At 46.0% G+C, this 21227-nt stretch overlaps 1 protein-coding gene across 2 annotated transcripts in view; it reads left to right on the top strand.

The window, feature by feature from the left end:
- Positions 1-21227, top strand: part of REV1 (REV1 DNA directed polymerase) — a 75858-nt gene that overhangs the window by 34811 nt on the left and 19820 nt on the right. For both annotated transcript variants that reach the window (XM_068268206.1, XM_068268207.1), the window contains exons 12-15: positions 269-388; positions 1619-1839; positions 2937-3109; positions 6513-6615. In XM_068268206.1, the coding sequence (XP_068124307.1) occupies positions 269-388; positions 1619-1839; positions 2937-3109; positions 6513-6615 (617 nt within the window). The remainder of the gene's footprint in view (positions 1-268; positions 389-1618; positions 1840-2936; positions 3110-6512; positions 6616-21227) is intronic.

The following is a 21227-nucleotide window of genomic DNA, read 5'->3' as shown; positions in this document are numbered from 1 at the left end:
GAAAGAAAGCAAAGTGGAAGTGCTCTTTGGAAATGCAAATCCAAAAAGGTGAATACTGCTGGTCGACAGTTTCCTTTGTTATGCCTCAACATATATTGTGCATTTTATTCCACAAATGGTGCTTGGCTTGGCGTGTCTCACAGCTCTGGTTGTTATTTCATTGTGTATAAAGCATAAGTGAAAGTTTTTTTTTTTCAGATTTAAACTCTATTTTTCCTTGGTTGAAAAAAGGTTGATAGATACGTTTTTTTTTTTTGTTTTTTTAAAGGATCTAATATTCTTCTTGCCAGGATGGCAACTAGAAAAGCTAAACCTGAAGGACAGTATCACTTAAAACCGGAGGAAGTTGATGATTTTATTAGAGGTCAACTAGTGACAACTTTACCAGGTAAATATATTCTTGTATTTTCTTATCAGTATTAACGATTACCTTTGATTAAAAAGGTGTATCGATATTATAGAGAATGCACATTTACATAGATCCTTAGCACTTTTTCACTTGCCCCGGTTACGTGATGATCTTGACTAAGCTGAAGCCTTACACTGGAATAACTAAAACTTGGAGGTATGCAAATGCCCTTAAAAGTGGGTAGAATGAAGTCAGTAGGGTAAGTAGACCAGTCGTGGTCTGGTTCTAGTTCTGCCTTACGTGTCCACTTACCTTGGCTTTCATACCAGTGTGAATGTGCCCATTCACACTGGCATGATATGCTACAAAGTAAGTCCTGCCAGCAACAATTTGATGTGTCATATACTCAGCACCATTTAAACATTGAATGGGACTGTACTGCACAACTTAGCAGTGCAGCTAGCGGCAGTCTGACAAGTAGTGTGCAGTACCCACCAACATGCAGGGTTATTATTCATGAGTTGACACATTTCTTGCAGAACTTCAGAGTTCACTCAACATTTCATGTCACTTTTTTTTGTTAGCATGACTTACAACCCAGCGCCACCAAACCTGCCATCATTTTTTTAAGGTTTAAGAGGAAACTGGAATAAAGAAAACTCACACAAATATGTGGGGAACAGTATTTAAACTAGAATCCTAGAACTAAAAGATGAGCGTGCTACCCACTTAGCTATAACATCAGGGTTGTGTGTTCTCTATCCGGCTGCTGTATAAAACTCTGGCTTTAGCTGAAGTGTTTATCGTCCACCTTTGTTTAAAAATAAGCAATGGTATTTTCCCCCCAAACTGTTACCTTTTCAATACATGAATTTAAATGCTTAGCTACTCCACATTGAGTTACCACAACTGTGGAAAATAAGCAGCTGTGTGCAGCTTGTTATTCTTGCAGAAAGAGGATCATACCTTGGTTGTTTGAACTGAAAACTAGTGCTACACAAAGTATAGGTTCCAGGCTAGAAAATTAATGCAATGTGGGCTGATTGTCAGCTTTGGATAGCAATGGCATTAAATTGTAAACGCATTTGTGCAGCCCGATATGTTTTTTTTTTTTTTTTTTTTATAGAATTTTAACCAAAGTACTATTTCACTTTTAGGAAAAAAGGTATTCTCGACTTGTGTGTAATAAAATACTGTAATTAAAATTTTACATTTTATCTTAAGCACTAATGAATATTTCACTTTTCCTCCTTGACCAATTCCATATAGGTGTGGGCCGGTCTATGGAGTATAAATTGGCATCTTTGAATGTTAAAACATGTGGTGATCTTCAGAATCTCGCAATGTCAAAGCTCCAGAAAGAATTTGGGCCAAAGACAGGTCAGATGTTGTACCGATTTTGCAGAGGATTAGATGATCGACCCATTAGAAAGGAGAAAGAGAGAAAGTCTGTATCTGCAGATATTAACTATGGTATCCGTTTCACACAGGTACATGTTGCTGGTAGATCTTGTTGCCTTTTTACCTTTGCTTTGAATTAGTCAAATGTTGCATGCTGCTTGACAGATATTGCATTAGGCCTAACTCAATAGAGTAAAGATTGTTGTCTTCATAATAATGTTGCCTAATTGTGTATTTTGCTCTTTTTTCTCCATTTCAAATGTCTGTGTTCTGAGGGACTGAACTCTATATTTACTGATACTAATAATATTACTGAATACACTTGGAAGATATAGTAAATGTAATTGCAAGTGAAATTCATTGTTTCTGGCCTTACAGAAGTTCTTGTTTCAAACTGTGCGACTGATCATGGACATTTTATGGTCCTTTTACACTGCATCAGTTACGTAGCAGAATAATGCATGTCAACTCACTGCCCATACAATTCCATGGGCCTGTTCACATTTCTGCTTTGTAACGGATCATGGTTTTCTAACTTGCTGCATGCAGGCTCTGAATTAACATCTATGTCCAATCTCCATTGCAGTTCACACATATTAATAAAGCATGTATTACGCAATGCACACAGTGTGAATCCAGCATTAGAGAATACTGGAGCTATTTACCATCATGCATGACTACATTTTCACAATGGCAACCAGCAATCAAGCAAGCCTTACTACTTACTGTGTTAGGCTGAGTTCACACTCGGGTGCTTTTTGCCCTGTGCCAGCGATCAGCAAAGCACTGCTAGATGAGTAATCTTATGGGACTACTCACATTGCAGCGATTGCAGCACGTTTGCAATTTCTGATGATCTCAAACTTGATACATGTAGCATTTTCCTGGCGATTGCGCCATGATTCTCATTCACTGGAAACTCAATCGCCGAGAAATCACTGAACACCACAATGACTAATCGCATTGCTGAGCATGAACTGGGCCTTAATATTTCAGTTTGAAGGGCTTTTGTTTTTAGTATTTGTAAATTCTGTGAAATACAAGAATTTAACTTAGCAAGTGCATTAGCGGTGCATTTGTAATTTATCTTATTAGTTGTTCATTTGTAAAAGTGCATCCAAAAATGGTCATACTTTTGGTTCTAATGTGTGCTTATCCGGGTTTAACCAAAGACGTTTGTCCTTAGCCCAGTGATGCAGAGGCCTTTCTGGTGAACCTGTCAGAAGAGATACAGCGACGGCTAGAGTCTGTGAAAATGAAGGGAAGAAAGCTCACACTGAAGATCATGGTGAGAAAAGCTGGAGCACCTGTAGAACCTGCAAAATATGGGGGTCACGGAATCTGTGACAATGTAACAAGGTAAATACAAACAAAATAAAAATATTGTCATGTTCCTTTTAATGTTTTCTGCATGATCCAGTGTTACACTATTTATTTTAGGGAATTTGTTTCAACAAATGAATGAAAATATACGACAGCCGGGATCTCACTCACGTTAGCAGCACTTTTTAATTCAACTTTCATAAAGAGTCTGTGAAGTAGCTTGGCTTTTCAATGCCCATAAAACTACTTCAGCTTGCCATGATACTTCTTATAATTGAATGCTTTGTAGATTAGTTATAATCCCCAAAGTCTTTTATATAGTTTGCATGGAAAGCCATTAGCACAAGCATTTCTCTCAATCTGGTTTGGTTATTTGTGTGCAATACAAGAAGCTACAAGTATCTGTTTGCATTTACTTTTCAGCCCTGATACCTAAAAGCTATTCATCTTACAAATACTGGCTTTCTGTGAAAGGTTGTGGGTCAGGTCACTTTCTTCAGCCTCCTGAGTAGATGTTGGTCTACTCTATACCATTTACAGTGACAGTTCAATAGCAATCTTGTAAAAGTTTGAATTGAACCACAATCTTTAAAGGTAGGTCACTTTAGCTACTGGTAGAAAACTATCTCTCTGGACCATCTACATCCCTACATTATGCACATATTCTATTAAAGAGAGCATGTAGTTGTGCACATACACCGTATAAAACTCCATGCCACATAAATCCAATTATGGCAAAGAGGGCGGAAGCCTGCATAACTTCAAATACCACTATTTAGGGCAAGTAGTTCTAACACACAGGAGGAAATAAGAAAGAAAGAAAGAAAGAACAGAGCTGACTTTAGACCAATCAGAATCAGCGTGGGGTGGGAACTAAGTCTTACACTGATTCTCCTTTCTTGTTTAGTATAATGCCCACAGTACCAGCAAGAGTGCTGTGGTGTAGGATCACTGCTGCACTGTGCTTCCCAAAAGTTATTATTATTATTATTTTTTATTTATATAGCGCCAACATCTTCCGTAGCGCTGTACATAATACAAACAAATAATGGGGAACAAATATACATAAGAAATACAAGACACTGTACAGTCATGACATTGTATAGAATAAATATAGATAAATACATAGTTGATATGTAGTTGGTACATGTACATATGTTAAAATAACAGCAGTATGAGAAACTAGGAGGAGGTCCCTGCCCTTGCGGGCTTACAATTTAGAGGGTAGTGGGGAGGAAACAAAAGGGAAGGAAACACAAGGATTAGTGGGTGAGCCAGTGTGCCTTCAGTGCTGCATAGAGCAAATTATAGGCTTGTCTGAACAGGTGTGTTTTCAGAGTACGTTTCAAGGTTTCCAGACTCGTGACATAACGAACCGGCTGAGGGAGGGAGTTCCAAAGGAGAGGGACAGCCCGTGAGAAGTCTTGGATGCGAGAGTGAGAGGAGGTGACTAGGCTGGAGGACAAAAGGGTCTCCTGTGAGGAACGGAGGGTTCGGGCGGGGAGGTATCTGGAGATTAAAGAGGAAATGTATGGAGGTGATAGCTTGTGTAGAGCTTTGTATGCAAGTGTGAGAAGTTTAAACTGGATCCTTTGGGCAACTGGTAGCCAATGGAGGGATTGGCAGAGAGGGGCTGCCTCAGAGGATCTAGAAGAGAGGTGGATGAGACGGGCCGCAGAGTTTAGTAGGGATTGGAGAGGTGCCAGTCTGCTTTTTGGTAGACCACAGAGTAGGGTGTTACAGTAGTCAAGATGGGAGATGATTAGGGCATGCACAAGCATTTTAGTTGCTTCTTGTAAGAGGAAGGGATGGATTTTGAGATGGAAGTAGCAGGAGGTAGTCTATGTGTTGATATGCGGTATAAAGGAGAGCTCAAAGTCCAGAGTCCAGAGTTACCCCCAAACAACGAGCTTTGGAAGTTGAAGTTATTGGGGTGTTATCTACATTGATTGTGACTATGGGAGGTGGAACAGAGAGCGAAGGTGGAAATATCACAATCTCCGTTTTGCTCATATTGAGTTTAAGGAAGCGGGATGACATAAATGTAGATACAGCAGATAAAGTTGAGCAGGTTCTCATGCAGTTTATACAAGCCTGTGTGAGAAAACGCGGAAGCACCGCCGCATGCACCTCTAGCAGGGCGGCGGGTTCCGCGTCCAGCGCGGCAGCTGATGCAACTGCTCACTCGTCTTTGTGTCTGCCTGAACGCGGAGGAACCGCCGCATGTGCTGGTGGCATGGCGGCGGATTCCGCGTGCAGCGCAGCGGGCATTTCACAACAAAGTTCTGGTATGGCTGGGAGCTGTAATCCACATAGGTTTAGGTGGACGCGCGCGCTGGGAGGAAGAGCTTTATGTCAGTCAGTGGGGGATCAGCTGACCAGGCTGGTCAGCTGACGCCAGAAACATTTGCAATTGGTCCAGCACTTGGGGGAGGCGCTAAAGAGCGCTGAACTATATATACTGGTGGCTGGGCATTTGCTGGTTGTCTGCCATTGCGATCACTACGTGGTAGCACTCAGACCTTTTGTCAGTATCTGTGTTATTTGCTAGACCAGTTTCCAAGGTGTTGATGACCAAGGAGCTCACACCTTAGTCTAGGTATCCTGTTAACATCTGTGTTATATTCTAGACCAGTTCCGGGGTGTTGAAGATCTAGGAGCTCACACCCAAGTCTAGGCATTATCGATTATTTGTTATGACCTTCTGCTTTCCTGACCACTTTTCTGTTTACTGATTCGGTACTTCGCTATATCTGATACTCTGTTGCCAAACCCTGCTCGTTTTAGGACTACCGAATCAGTCTCCTGTCTATGTACCGTATCTGTCTGTGTGTTGTAGACCTGGCTTGCCCGACCTCGAGAACTATCTTCCCTGTTGGAAGATAGTTCACAGACCTGTCAGTGACACTTCACCTTTGGTGTCACTCACTCTCTGGTCCTTCCCACTCTCAGCCTGGCTCCGCCCCTTGGGGAGCATCAGACCTTTGGAAGGAACCAGATCTCTAAGCAGCATCTCGTACTGCCTAGCACCTTCTATACGGGTGCTCTCCTCAAAGTACTACTGTTGCACCAAACACTCATACTACTCAGGTGTCCAGAGGTTAGAGATATATCTGATTATCGGTGATACTGCAGATCATCAATAATCGGGTATATATCTGTATTCTCGGTGATACTGCAGATCACCGGTTATCAGATCCTCTCTGTGTTACAACGATCGTTACAGCCTGACATCCAAACTCCAGTATTGCTATGGGGACAATTTGGGATTCATTTTAACAAGTACTCATAACCTTAACTCTCCAGTGTAAATACAACACGCTGATCATTGTATTTTGGTTTAGTTTACTGTTTTTGTATAATGCTGACTAAAGCAAAATAATAAAGATCTGTTATCTTGTATCAATAGTTTATGTTCTCCTTTTATTTGGTTGTTTAGGACTGCTACTTTAGAGCAAGCAACAGATAATGCTCAGGTGATTGGAAAAGAAGCCCTAAAAATGTTTCACTCAATGAAGTTGAACATCTCAGACATGAGAGGGGTAAGCAGACGCAAGAACATTGTTTTGTGTTTTGGTTTCCACTTTTCCTTTCTATATATGGTTTTAGCTCATTACAAGCGGTCAAGTCACGTTATTGTAACCACCTGTTAATATCCAGGATACTTGCCTTTGGCAACACAGACAACAGCCAGAAGTCAGGGGTCTCTAGAGCCATGCATTAACACTTCTGACAAAGGCCTGGTGGTGGAATTTAGTCATCAGACTTGTCAATCAAGATGGTTTCAAATGTGCTTGACTGGGTTAAGGTTTAAGCAGTTTGCTTAGACCTTGGAGAATGCAACCCCCTGCTAGTTGGTGCAAGTCCATTATTAGTACTTCTGTACAAACTGCAGCCAATTTTGTGATGAACCCTTTTAACCACTTGCCGACCAAGTGATTTCCTATTGATCTGGGCTGGGTGGGCTCTTCAGCCCCCAGCACAGATCGTGTTGCAGGCAGGGCGATCAGACTCCCCCCCCCCCCCTGCAGCGCTATTCCCCCCTCCCTCTCCTTCCCTCCCTCTCCTTCCCTCCCTCTCCCGGCCTCTGTGTGCGGTACAGGACGGCGATACGTCCTGTACCGCCTCTGATAGGCTTCAGCCTATCAGACTCCGGCGATCCCCGGCCTATCAGAGGCCGGGGATCGCCGATCTCCTTTACGGCGCTACTGCAGCGCCGTGCAGTGTAAGCACCGGGGATTTCTTCCCAGCGTGTTTATATTTCGCCTGCGAGCCGCGATCGGAGGCTCGCAGGCAGTTCACGGAGACACCCTCCGTGAAATGACATGGAACGGCCGTTCGAACGAGTGGCCATTTCCATGGAAACCCGCAGACAACCAATTTACGTCAATCGGTGTTAGCTGGTCGTCAAGAGGTTAAAGCACAATTGAACTGAGAGGGATATGGAGACTGACATAACAGTGCACATTCCCCGTCTCTCTTGCTGATCCTCTGCCTATAACAATGCACATTGCCTGTCTCTCTTGCTGATCCTCTGCCTATAACCATGCATAATGCCTGTCTCTCTTGCTGATCCTCTGCCTATAACCATGCACATTGCCTGTTTCTCTTGCTGATCCTCTGCCTATAACCATGCACAATGCCTGTCTCTCTTGCTGATCCTCTGCCTATAACCATGCACATTTCCTGTCTCTCTTGCTGATCCTCTGCCTATAACCATGCACATTGCCTGTCTCTCTCTTGCTGATCCTCTGCCTATAACCATGCACAATGCCTGTCTCTCTTGCTGATCCTCTGCCTATAACCATGCACATTGCCTGTCTCTCTTGCTGATCCTCTGCCTATAACCATGCACATTGCCTGTCTCTCTTGCTGATCCTCTGCCTATAACCATGCACATTGCCTGTCTCTCTCTTGCTGATCCTCTGCCTATAACCATGCACATTGCCTGTCTCTCTCTTGCTGATCCTCTGCCTATAACAATGCACATTGCCTGTCTCTCTTGCTGATGCTCTGCCTATAACCATGCACATTGCCTGTCTCTCTCTTGCTGATCCTCTGCCTATAACCATGCACATTGCCTGTCTCTCTTGCTGATGCTCTGCCTATAACCATGCACATTTCCTGTCTCTCTCTTGCTGATCCTCTGCCTATAACCATGCACATTGCCTGTCTCTCTTGCTGATGCTCTGCCTATAACCATGTACATTGCCTGTCTTTCTTGCTGATCCTCTGCCTATAACCATGCACATTGCCTGTCTCTCTCTTGCTGATCCTCTGCCTATAACCATGTACATTGCCTGTCTTGCTGATCCTCTGCCTATAACCATGCACATTGCCTGTCTCTCTCTTGCTGATCCTCTGCCTATAACCATGCACATTGCCTGTCTCTCTCTTGCTGATCCTCTGCCTATAACCATGCACATTTCCTGTCTTTCTTGCTGATCCTCTGCCTATAACCATGTACATTGCCGGTCTCTCTTGCTGATCCTCTGCCTATAACCATGCACATTTCCTGTCTCTCTAGCTGGTCCACTGCCTATAACCATGCACATTGCCTGTCTCTCTTGCTGATCCTCTGCCTATAACCATGCACATTGCCTGTCTCTCTTGCTGATCCTCTGCCTATAACCATGCACATTGCCTGTTTCTCTTGCTGATCCTCTGCCTATAACCATGCACATTGCCTGTCTCTCTTGCTGATCCTCTGCCTATAACCATGCACATTTCCTGTCTCTCTCTTGCTGATCCTCTGCCTATAACCATGCACATTTCCTGTCTCTCTTGCTGATCCTCTGCCTATAACAATGCACATTGCCTGTCTCTCTCTTGCTGATCCTCTGCCTATAACCATGCACATTGCCTGTCTCTCTAGCTAGTCCACTGCCTATAACCATGCACATTGCCTGTCTCTCTTGCTGATCCTCTGCCTATAACCATGCACATTCCCGGTCTCTCTAGCTGGTCCACTGCCTATAACCATGCACATTGCCTGTCTCTCTTGCTGATGCTCTGCCTATAACCATGCACATTGCCTGTCTCTCTCTTGCTGATCCTCTGCCTATAACCATGCACATTGCCTGTCTCTCTCTTGCTGATCCTCTGCCTATAACCATGCACATTGCCTGTCTCTCTCTTGCTGATCCTCTGCCTATAACCATGCACATTGCCTGTCTCTCTTGCTGATCATCTGCCTATAACCATGCACATTTCCTGTCTCTCTTGCTGATGCTCTGCCTATAACCATGCACATTGCCTGTCTCTCTTGCTGATGCTCTGCCTATAACCATGCACATTTCCTGTCTCTCTTGCTGATCCTCTGCCTATAACCATGTACATTGCCTGTCTTTCTTGCTGATCCTCTGCCTATAACCATGCACATTGCCTGTCTCTCTTGCTGATCCTCTGCCTATAACCATGCACAATGCCTGTCTCTCTCTTGCTGATCCTCTACCTATAACCATGCACATTGCCTGTCTCTCTTGCTGATCATCTGCCTATAACCATGTACATTGCCTGTCTATCTTGCTGATCCTCTGCCTATAACCATGCACATTGCCTGTCTCTCTTGCTGATCCTCTACCTATAACCATGCACATTGCCTGTCTCTCTTGCTGATCCTCTGCCTATAACCATGCACATTGCCTGTCTCTCTTGCTGATCCTCTGCCTATAACCATGCACATTGCCTGTCTCTCTTGCTGATCCTCTGCCTATAACCATGCACATTGCCTGTCTCTCTTGCTGATCCTCTGCCTATAACCATGCACATTTCCTGTCTCTCTTGCTGATCCTCTGCCTATAACCATGCACATTTCCTGTCTCTCTTGCTGATGCTCTGCCTATAACCATGCACATTGCCTGTCTTTCTTGCTGATCCTCTGCCTATAACCATGTACATTGCCTGTCTCTCTTGCTGATCCTCTGCCTATAACCATGCACATTTCCTGTCTCTCTAGCTGGTCCACTGCCTATAACCATGCACATTTCCTGTCTCTCTTGCTGATCCTCTGCCTATAACCATGCACATTGCCTGTCTCTCTTGCTGATCCTCTGCCTATAACCATGCACATTGCCTGTCTCTCTCTTGCTGATCCTCTGCCTATAACCATGCACATTGCCTGTCTCTCTTGCTGATCCTCTGCCTATAACCATGTACATTGCCTGTCTCTCTTGCTGATCCTCTGCCTATAACCATGCACATTGCCTGTCTCTCTTGCTGATCCTCTGCCTTTAACCATGCACATTGCCTGTCTCTCTTGCTGATCCTCTGCCTATAACCATGCACAATGCCTGTCTCTCTTGCTGATCCTCTGCCTATAACCATGCACATTGCCTGTCTCTCTTGCTGATGCTCTGCCTATAACCATGTACATTGCCTGTCTTTCTTGCTGATCCTCTGCCTATAACCATGCACATTGCCTGTCTCTCTTGCTGATCCTCTGCCTATAACCATGCACATTGCCTGTCTCTCTTGCTGATCCTCTGCCTATAACCATGCATATTTCCTGTCTCTCTAGCTGGTCCACTGCCTATAACCATGCACATTGCCTGTCTCTCTTGCTGATCCTCTGCCTATAACCATGCACATTCCCGGTCTCTCTAGCTGGTCCACTGCCTATAACCATGCACATTGCCTGTCTCTCTTGCTGATCCTCTGCCTATAACCATGCACATTTCCTGTCTCTCTTGCTGATGCTCTGCCTATAACCATGCACATTGCCTGTCTCTCTTGCTGATCCTCTGCCTATAACAATGCACATTGCCTGTCTCTCTCTTGCTGATCCTCTGCCTATAACCATGCACATTGCCTGTCTCTCTAGCTGGTCCACTGCCTATAACCATGCACATTGCCTGTCTCTCTTGCTGATCCTCTGCCTATAACCATGCACATTGCCTGTCTCTCTAGCTGGTCCACTGCCTATAACCATGCACATTGCCTGTCTCTCTTGCTGATCCTCTGCCTATAACCATGCACATTGCCTGTCTCTCTTGCTGATCCTCTGCCTATAACAATGCACATTGCCTGTCTCTCTCTTGCTGATCCTCTGCCTATAACCATGCACATTGCCTGTCTCTCTAGCTGGTCCACTGCCTATATCCATGCACATTGCCTGTCTCTCTAGCTGGTCCACTGCCTATATCCATGCACATTGCCTGTCTCTCTTGCTGATCCTCTGCCTATAACCATGCACATTCCCGGTCTCTCTAGCTGGTCCACTGCCTATAACCATGCACATTGCCTGTCTCTCTAGCTGGTCCACTGCCTATATCCATGTACATTGCCTGTCTCTCTTGCTGATCCTCTGCCTATAACAATGCACTTTGCCTGTCTCTCTTGCAGATCCTCTGCCTATAACCATGTACATTGCCTGTCTCTCTTGCTGATCCTCTGCCTATAACCATGCACATTGCCTGTCTCTCTTGCTGATCCTCTGCCTATAACCATGCACATTGCCTGTCTCTCTTGCTGATCCAATGCCTATAACCATGCACATTCCCGGTCTCTCTAGCTGGTCCACTGCCTATAACCATGCACATTGCCTGTCTCTCTTGCTGATGCTCTGCCTATAACCATGCACATTTCCTGTCTCTCTTGCTGATCCTCTGCCTATAACCATGCACATTGCCTGTCTCTCTTGCTGATCCTCTGCCTATAACCATGCACATTTCCTGTCTCTCTCTTGCTGATCCTCTGCCTATAACCATGCACATTGCCTGTCTCTCTCTTGCTGATCCTCTGCCTATAACCATGCACATTGCCTGTCTCTCTTGCTGATCATCTGCCTATAACCATGCACATTTCCTGTCTCTCTTGCTGATGCTCTGCCTATAACCATGTACATTGCCTGTCTTTCTTGCTGATCCTCTGCCTATAACCATGCACATTGCCTGTCTCTCTTGCTGATCCTCTGCCTATAACCATGCACATTTCCTGTCTCTCTTGCTGATCCTCTGCCTATAACCATGCACATTGCCTGTCTCTCTTGCTGATGCTCTGCCTATAACCATGCACATTTCCTGTCTCTCTTGCTGATGCTCTGCCTATAACCATGCACATTGCCTGTCTCTCTTGCTGATCCTCTGCCTATAACCATGTACATTGCCTGTCTCTCTTGCTGATGCTCTGCCTATAACCATGCACATTTCCTGTCTCTCTAGCTGGTCCACTGCCTATAACCATGCACATTTCCTGTCTCTCTTGCTGATCCTCTGCCTATAACCATGCACATTGCCTGTCTCTCTTGCTGATCCTCTGCCTATAACCATGCACATTGCCTGTCTCTCTTGCTGATCCTCTGCCTATAACCATGCACATTGCCTGTCTCTCTTGCTGATCCTCTGCCTATAACCATGCACATTGCCTGTCTCTCTTGCTGATCCTCTGCCTATAACCATGCACATTGCCTGTCTCTCTTGCTGATCCTCTGCCTATAACCATGTACATTGCCTGTCTCTCTTGCTGATCCTCTGCCTATAACCATGCACATTGCCTGTCTCTCTTGCTGATCCTCTGCCTTTAACCATGCACATTGCCTGTCTCTCTTGCTGATCCTCTGCCTATAACCATGCACAATGCCTGTCTCTCTTGCTGATCCTCTGCCTATAACCATGCACATTGCCTGTCTCTCTTGCTGATGCTCTGCCTATAACCATGTACATTGCCTGTCTTTCTTGCTGATCCTCTGCCTATAACCATGCACATTGCCTGTCTCTCTTGCTGATCCTCTGCCTATAACCATGCACATTGCCTGTCTCTCTTGCTGATCCTCTGCCTATAACCATGCACATTGCCTGTCTCTCTAGCTGGTCCACTGCCTATAACCATGCACATTGCCTGTCTCTCTTGCTGATCCTCTGCCTATAACCATGCACATTCCCGGTCTCTCTAGCTGGTCCACTGCCTATAACCATGCACATTGCCTGTCTCTCTTGCTGATCCTCTGCCTATAACCATGCACATTTCCTGTCTCTCTTGCTGATCCTCTGCCTATAACCATGCACATTTCCTGTCTCTCTTGCTGATGCTCTGCCTATAACCATGCACATTGCCTGTCTCTCTTGCTGATCCTCTGCCTATAACAATGCACATTGCCTGTCTCTCTCTTGCTGATCCTCTGCCTATAACCATGCACATTGCCTGTCTCTCTAGCTGGTCCACTGCCTATAACCATGCACATTGCCTGTCTCTCTTGCTGATCCTCTGCCTATAACCATGCACATTGCCTGTCTCTCTAGCTGGTCCACTGCCTATAACCATGCACATTGCCTGTCTCTCTTGCTGATCCTCTGCCTATAACCATGCACATTGCCTGTCTCTCTTGCTGATCCTCTGCCTATAACAATGCACATTGCCTGTCTCTCTCTTGCTGATCCTCTGCCTATAACCATGCACATTGCCTGTCTCTCTAGCTGGTCCACTGCCTATATCCATGCACATTGCCTGTCTCTCTAGCTGGTCCACTGCCTATATCCATGCACATTGCCTGTCTCTCTTGCTGATCCTCTGCCTATAACCATGCACATTCCCGGTCTCTCTAGCTGGTCCACTGCCTATAACCATGCACATTGCCTGTCTCTCTAGCTGGTCCACTGCCTATATCCATGTACATTGCCTGTCTCTCTTGCTGATCCTCTGCCTATAACAATGCACTTTGCCTGTCTCTCTTGCAGATCCTCTGCCTATAACCATGTACATTGCCTGTCTCTCTTGCTGATCCTCTGCCTATAACCATGCACATTGCCTGTCTCTCTTGCTGATCCTCTGCCTATAACCATGCACATTGCCTGTCTCTCTTGCTGATCCTCTGCCTATAACCATGCACATTGCCTGTCTCTCTTGCTGATCCTCTGCCTATAACCATGCATATTGCCTGTCTCTCTTGCATAACCTCTGCCTATAACCATGCACATTGCCTGTCTCTCTTGCTGATCCAATGCCTATAACCATGCACATTCCCGGTCTCTCTAGCTGGTCCACTGCCTATAACCATGCACATTTCCTGTCTCTCTTGCTGATCCTCTGCCTATAACCATGCACATTGCCTGTCTCTCTTGCTGATCCTCTGCCTATACCCATGCACAATGCCTGTCTCTCTTGCTGATCCTCTGCCTATAACCATGCACATTCCCGGTCTCTCTAGCTGGTCCACTGCCTATAACCATGCACATTGCCTGTCTCTCTTGCTGATGCTCTGCCTATAACCATGCACATTGCCTGTCTCTCTCTTGCTGATCCTCTGCCTATAACCATGCACATTGCCTGTCTCTCTCTTGCTGATCCTCTGCCTATAACCATGCACATTGCCTGTCTCTCTTGCTGATCATCTGCCTATAACCATGCACATTTCCTGTCTCTCTTGCTGATGCTCTGCCTATAACCATGTACATTGCCTGTCTTTCTTGCTGATCCTCTGCCTATAACCATGCACATTGCCTGTCTCTCTTGCTGATCCTCTGCCTATAACCATGCACATTTCCTGTCTCTCTTGCTGATCCTCTGCCTATAACCATGCACATTTCCTGTCTCTCTTGCTGATGCTCTGCCTATAACCATGCACATTGCCTGTCTCTCTTGCTGATCCTCTGCCTATAACCATGTACATTGCCTGTCTCTCTTGCTGATGCTCTGCCTATAACCATGCACATTTCCTGTCTCTCTAGCTAGTCCACTGCCTATAACCATGCACATTTCCTGTCTCTCTTGCTGATCCTCTGCCTATAACCATGCACATTGCCTGTCTCTCTTGCTGATCCTCTGCCTATAACCATGCACATTGCCTGTCTCTCTTGCTGATCCTCTGCCTATAACCATGCACATTGCCTGTCTCTCTTGCTGATCCTCTGCCTATAACCATGCACATTGCCTGTCTCTCTTGCTGATCCTCTGCCTATAACCATGCACATTGCCTGTCTCTCTCTTGCTGATCCTCTGCCTATAACCATGCACATTGCCTGTCTCTCTTGCTGATCCTCTGCCTATAACCATGCACATTGCCTGTCTCTCTTGCTGATGCTCTGCCTATAACCATGTACATTGCCTGTCTTTCTTGCTGATCCTCTGCCTATAACCATTCACATTGCCTGTCTCTCTTGCTGATCCTCTGCCTATAACCATGCACATTGCCTGTCTCTCTTGCTGATCCTCTGCCTATAACCATGCACATTTCCTGTCTCTCTAGCTGGTCCACTGCCTATAACCATGCACATTGCCTGTCTCTCTTGCTGATCCTCTGCCTATAACCATGCACATTCCCGGTCTCTCTAGCTGGTCCACTGCCTATAACCATGCACATTGCCTGTCTCTCTTGCTGATCCTCTGCCTATAACCATGCACATTTCGTGTCTCTCTTGCTGATCCTCTGCCTATAACCATGCACATTTCCTGTCTCTCTTGCTGATCCTCTGCCTATAACCATGCACATTGCCTGTCTCTCTAGCTGGTCCACTGCCTATAACCATGCACATTGCCTGTCTCTTGCTGATCCTCTGCCTATAACCATGCACATTGCCTGTCTCTCTAGCTGGTCCACTGCCTATAACCATGCACATTGCCTGTCTCTCTTGCTGATCCTCTGCCTATAACAATGCACATTGCCTGTCTCTCTCTTGCTGATCCTCTGCCTATAACCATGCACATTGCCTGTCTCTCTAGCTGGTCCACTGCCTATAACCATGCACATTGCCTGTCTCTTGCTGATCCTCTGCCTATAACCATGCACATTGCCTGTCTCTCTAGCTGGTCCACTGCCTATAACCATGCACATTGCCTGTCTCTCTTGCTGATCCTCTGCCTATAACCATGCACATTGCCTGTCTCTCTTGCTGATCCTCTGCCTATAACCATGCACATTGCCTGTCTCTCTTGCTGATCCTCTGCCTATAACAATGCACATTGCCTGTCTCTCTAGCTGGTCCACTGCCTATATCCATGCACATTGCCTGTCTCTCTTGCTGATCCTCTGCCTATAACCATGCACATTGCCTGTCTCTCTAGCTGGTCCACTGCCTACATCCATGTACATTGCCTGTCTCTCTTGCTGATCCTCTGCCTTCAACAATGCACTTTGCCTGTCTCTCTTGCAGATCCTCTGCCTATAACCATGTACATTGCCTGTCTCTCTTGCTGATCCTCTGCCTATAACCATGCACATTGCCTGTCTCTCTTGCTGATCCTCTGCCTATAACCATGCATATTGCCTGTCTCTCTTGCATAACCTCTGCCTATAACCATGCACATTGCCTGTCTCTCTTGCTGATCCAATGCCTATAACCATGCACATTCCCGGTCTCTCTAGCTGGTCCACTGCCTATAACCATGCACATTGCCTGTCTCTCTTGCTGATCCTCTGCCTATAACCATGCACATTGCCTGTCTCTCTTGCTGATCCTCTGCCTATACCCATGCACAATGCCTGTCTCTCTTGCTGATCCTCTGCCTATAACCATGCACATTTCCTGTCTCTCTTGCTGATGCTCTGCCTATAACCATGCACATTGCCTGTCTCTCTTGCTGATCCTCTGCCTATAACCATGCACATTTCCTGTCTCTCTCTTGCTGATCCTCTGCCTATAACCATGCACATTGCCTGTCTCTCTCTTGCTGATCCTCTGCCTATAACCATGTACATTGCCTGTCTCTCTTGCTGATCCTCTGCCTATAACCATGTACATTGCCTGTCTCTCTTGCTGATCCTCTGCCTATAACCATGTACATTGCCTGTCTCTCTTGCTGATCCTCTGCCTATAACCATGCACATTGCCTGTCTCTCTCTTGCTGATCCTCTGCCTATAACCATGCACATTGCCTGTCTCTCTTGTTGATCATCTGCCTATAACCATGCACATTTCCTGTCTCTCTCTTGCTGATCCTCTGCCTATAACCATGCACATTGCCTGTCTCTCTTGCTAATCCTCTGCCTATAACCATGTACATTGCATGTCTCTCTTGCTGATCCTCTGCCTATAACCATGCACATTCCCGGTCTCTCTTGCTGATCCTCTGCCTATAACAATGCACATTTCCTGTCTCTCTCTTGCTGATCCTCTGCCTATAACCATGCACATTGCCTGTCTCTCTAGCTGGTCCACTGCCTATATCCATGTACATTGCCTGTCTCTCTTGCTGATCCTCTGCCTATAACCATGCACATTCCCGGTCTCTCTAGCTGGTCCACTGCCTATAACCATGCACATTGCCTGTCTCTCTTGCTGATCCTCTGCCTATAACAATGCACACTGCCTGTCTCTCTTGCTGATCCTCTGCCTATAACCATGCACAATGCCTGTCTCTCTTGCTGATCCTCTGCCTATAACCATGCACATTGCCTGTCTCTCTAGCTGGTCCACTGCCTATATCCATGTACATTGCCTGTCTCTCTTGCTGATCCTCTGCCTATAACCATGCACATTCCCGGTCTCTCTAGCTGGTCCACTGCCTATAACCATGCACATTGCCTGTCTCTCTTGCTGATCCTCTGCCTATAACCATGCACATTGCCTGTCTCTCTTGCTGATCCTCTGCCTATAACAATGCACATTGCCTGTCTCTCTTGCTGATCCTCTGCCTATAACCATGCACATTGCCTGTCTCTCTCTTGCTGATCCTCTGCCTATAACCATGCACATTGCCTGTCTCTCTTGCTGATCATCTGCCTATAACCATGCACATTTCCTGTCTCTCTCTTGCTGATCCTCTGCCTATAACCATGCACATTGCCTGTCTCTCTAGCTGGTCCACTGCCTATATCCATGCACATTGCCTGTCTCTCTTGCTGATCCTCTGCCTATAACCATGCACATTGCCTGTCTCTCTTGCTGATCCTCTGCCTATAACAATGCACATTGCCTGTCTCTCTTGCTGATCCTCTGCCTATAACCATGCACATTGCCTGTCTCTCTCTTGCTGATCCTCTGCCTATAACCATGCACATTGCCTGTCTCTCTTGCTGATCATCTGCCTATAACCATGCACATTGCCTGTCTCTCTCTTGCTGATCCTCTGCCTATAACCATGCACATTGCCTGTCTCTCTTGCTAATCCTCTGCCTATAACCATGTACATTGCCTGTCTCTCTTGCTGATCCTCTGCCTATAACCATGCACATTCCCGGTCTCTCTTGCTGATCCTCTGCCTATAACAATGCACATTTCCTGTCTCTCTCTTGCTGATCCTCTGCCTATAACCATGCACATTGCCTGTCTCTCTAGCTGGTCCACTGCCTATATCCATGTACATTGCCTGTCTCTCTTGCTGATCCTCTGCCTATAACCATGCACATTCCCGGTCTCTCTAGCTGGTCCACTGCCTATAACCATGCACATTGCCTGTCTCTCTTGCTGATCCTCTGCCTATAACAATGCACACTGCCTGTCTCTCTTGCTGATCCTCTGCCTATAACAATGCACATTGCCTGTCTCTCTTGCTGATCCTCTGCCTATAACCATGGACATTGCCTGTCTCTCTTGCTGATCCTCTGCCTATAACCATGCACATTTCCTGTCTCTCTCTTGCTGATCCTCTGCCTATAACCATGCACATTGCCTGTCTCTCTTGCTGATCCTCTGCCTATAACCATGTACATTGCCTGTCTCTCTTGCTGATCCTCTGCCTATAACCATGCACATTGCCTGTCTTTCTTGCTGATCCTCTGCCTATAACCATGCACATTGCCTGTCTCTCTTGCTAATCCTCTGCCTATAACAATGCACATTGCCTGTCTCTCTCTTGCTGATCCTCTGCCTATAACCATGCACATTGCCTGTCTCTCTTGCTGATCCTCTGCCTATAACCATGCACATTGCCTGTCTTTCTTGCTGATCCTCTGCCTATAACCATGCACATTGCCTGTCTCTCTTGCTGATCCTCTGCCTATAACCATGCACATTGCCTGTCTCTCTTGCTGATCCTCTGCCTATAACCATGTACATTGCCTGTCTCTCTTGCTGATCCTCTGCCTATACCCATGCACATTGCCTGTCTCTCTTGCTGATCATCTGCCTATAACCATGCACATTTCCTGTCTCTCTTGCTGATCCTCTGCCTATAACCATGCACATTGCCTGTCTCTCTTGCTGATCCTCTGCCTATAACCATGTACATTGCCTGTCTCTCTTGCTGATCCTCTGCCTATAACCATGCACATTGCCTGTCTTTCTTGCTGATCCTCTGCCTATAACCATGCACATTGCCTGTCTCTCTTGCTGATCCTCTGCCTATAACCATGCACATTGCCTGTCTCTCTTGCTGATCCTCTGCCTGTCTCTCTCTTGCTGATCCTCTGCCTATAACCATGCACATTTCCTGTCTCTCTCTTGCTGATCCTCTGCCTATAACCATGCACATTGCCTGTCTCTCTTGCTGATCCTCTGCCTATAACCATGCACATTTCCTGTCTCTCTCTTGCTGATCCTCTGCCTATAACCATGCACATTGCCTGTCTCTCTTGCTGATCCTCTGCCTATAACCATGCACATTTCCTGTCTCTCTTGCTGATCCTCTGCCTATAACCATGCACATTGCCTGTCTCTCTTGCTGATCCTCTGCCTATAACCATGTACATTGCCTGTCTCTCTTGCTGATCCTCTGCCTATAACCATGCACATTGCCTGTCTCTCTTGCTTATCCTCTGCCTATAACCATGCACATTGCCTGTCTCTCTTGCTGATCCTCTGCCTATAACCATGCACATTGCCTGTCTTTCTTGCTGATCCTCTGCCTATAACCATGCACATTGCCTGTCTCTCTCTTGCTAATCCTCTGCCTATAACAATGCACATTGCCTGTCTCTCTCTTGCTGATCCTCTGCCTATAACCATGCACATTGCCTGTCTCTCTTGCTGATCCTCTGCCTATAACCATGCACATTGCCTGTCTTTCTTGCTGATCCTCTGCCTATAACCATGCACATTGCCTGTCTCTCTTGCTGATCCTCTGCCTATAACCATGCACATTGCCTGTCTCTCTTGCTGATCCTCTGCCTATAACCATGCACATTTCCTGTCTCTCTCTTGCTGATCCTCTGCCTATAACCATGCACATTGCCTGTCTCTCTTGCTGATCCTCTGCCTATAACCATGCACATTTCCTGTCTCTCTCTTGCTGATCCTCTGCCTATAACCATGCACATTGCCTGTCTCTCTTGCTGATCCTCTGCCTATAACCATGCACATTGCCTGTCTCTCTTGCTGATCCTCTGCCTATAACCATGCACATTTCCTGTCTCTCTCTTGCTGATCCTCTGCCTATAACCATGCACATTGCCTGTCTCTCTCTTGCTGATCCTCTGCCTATAACCATGCACATTGCCTGTCTCTCTTGCTGATCCTCTGCCTATAACAATACACATTGCCTGTCTCTCTTGCTGGTCCTCTGCCTATAATACTTTTAGCCATAGACCCTGAACAAGCATGCAAATCAGGTGTTTGACTGACGTATGACTGGATTAGCTACATGCTTGTTTAAAACCCGTGAGTCAGACACTACAGCAACCATAGAGGTCAGCAAAACTGCCAGACAACTGGCATTGTTTAAAAGTAAAGAAATATGGCAGCTTCCATATCCCTCTCAGTTCAGGGGTACTTTAAGCATGGGTACAGTTACCAGAACACTACACTGGAGCTCCATTAGCAACAGGATCGACATACGGTAATCACTTCTTACATGCATCTGGAAGCACTTTGTTTATTTGGATGGTGGCTTCCTCAGTCATAGCATGTCGATCAACTCTCAAAGCTGGCAATCATCGGGTTCGTGCTGCCTCACTGTTGCCTTATAGAGTTGTCAAAAAGGTTCCTTTGTCCACTCACGGTACACTTTAACCACAGCAGCATGTGAGCAGTTCATAAACGCTGCCATTTCTGAAACGCTGCCACTCTTGGCCCTGTATCCAGGGACCATGGCCTTTCCCTGTTTGATAAATCACACTTTTTCCATGCCAGCCACTGCTGCAATATTGGCCACTTGCTGACATCCCACCTTGTATACCCTACGAAGGCTGTGGGTGACAGGGTGATATTCATTCATTGACTGTCCATCAATGATGCTAGAGATAGCGTGAGGAAGCGAACTTCTGCCACTAGCACTGTCTATTTGTAGCCATATAAGGATAGGTATTATAGACGGAGGGTTCTGTGTGAGAATATGGTTTAATTCT

Source organism: Hyperolius riggenbachi, chromosome 2 (assembly GCF_040937935.1).
Source record: "Hyperolius riggenbachi isolate aHypRig1 chromosome 2, aHypRig1.pri, whole genome shotgun sequence".
NCBI lineage: Eukaryota > Metazoa > Chordata > Amphibia > Anura > Hyperoliidae > Hyperolius > Hyperolius riggenbachi.
Note: the sequence above shows the minus strand (reverse complement) of the source record. Positions and strands in the feature narration are given on the sequence as shown.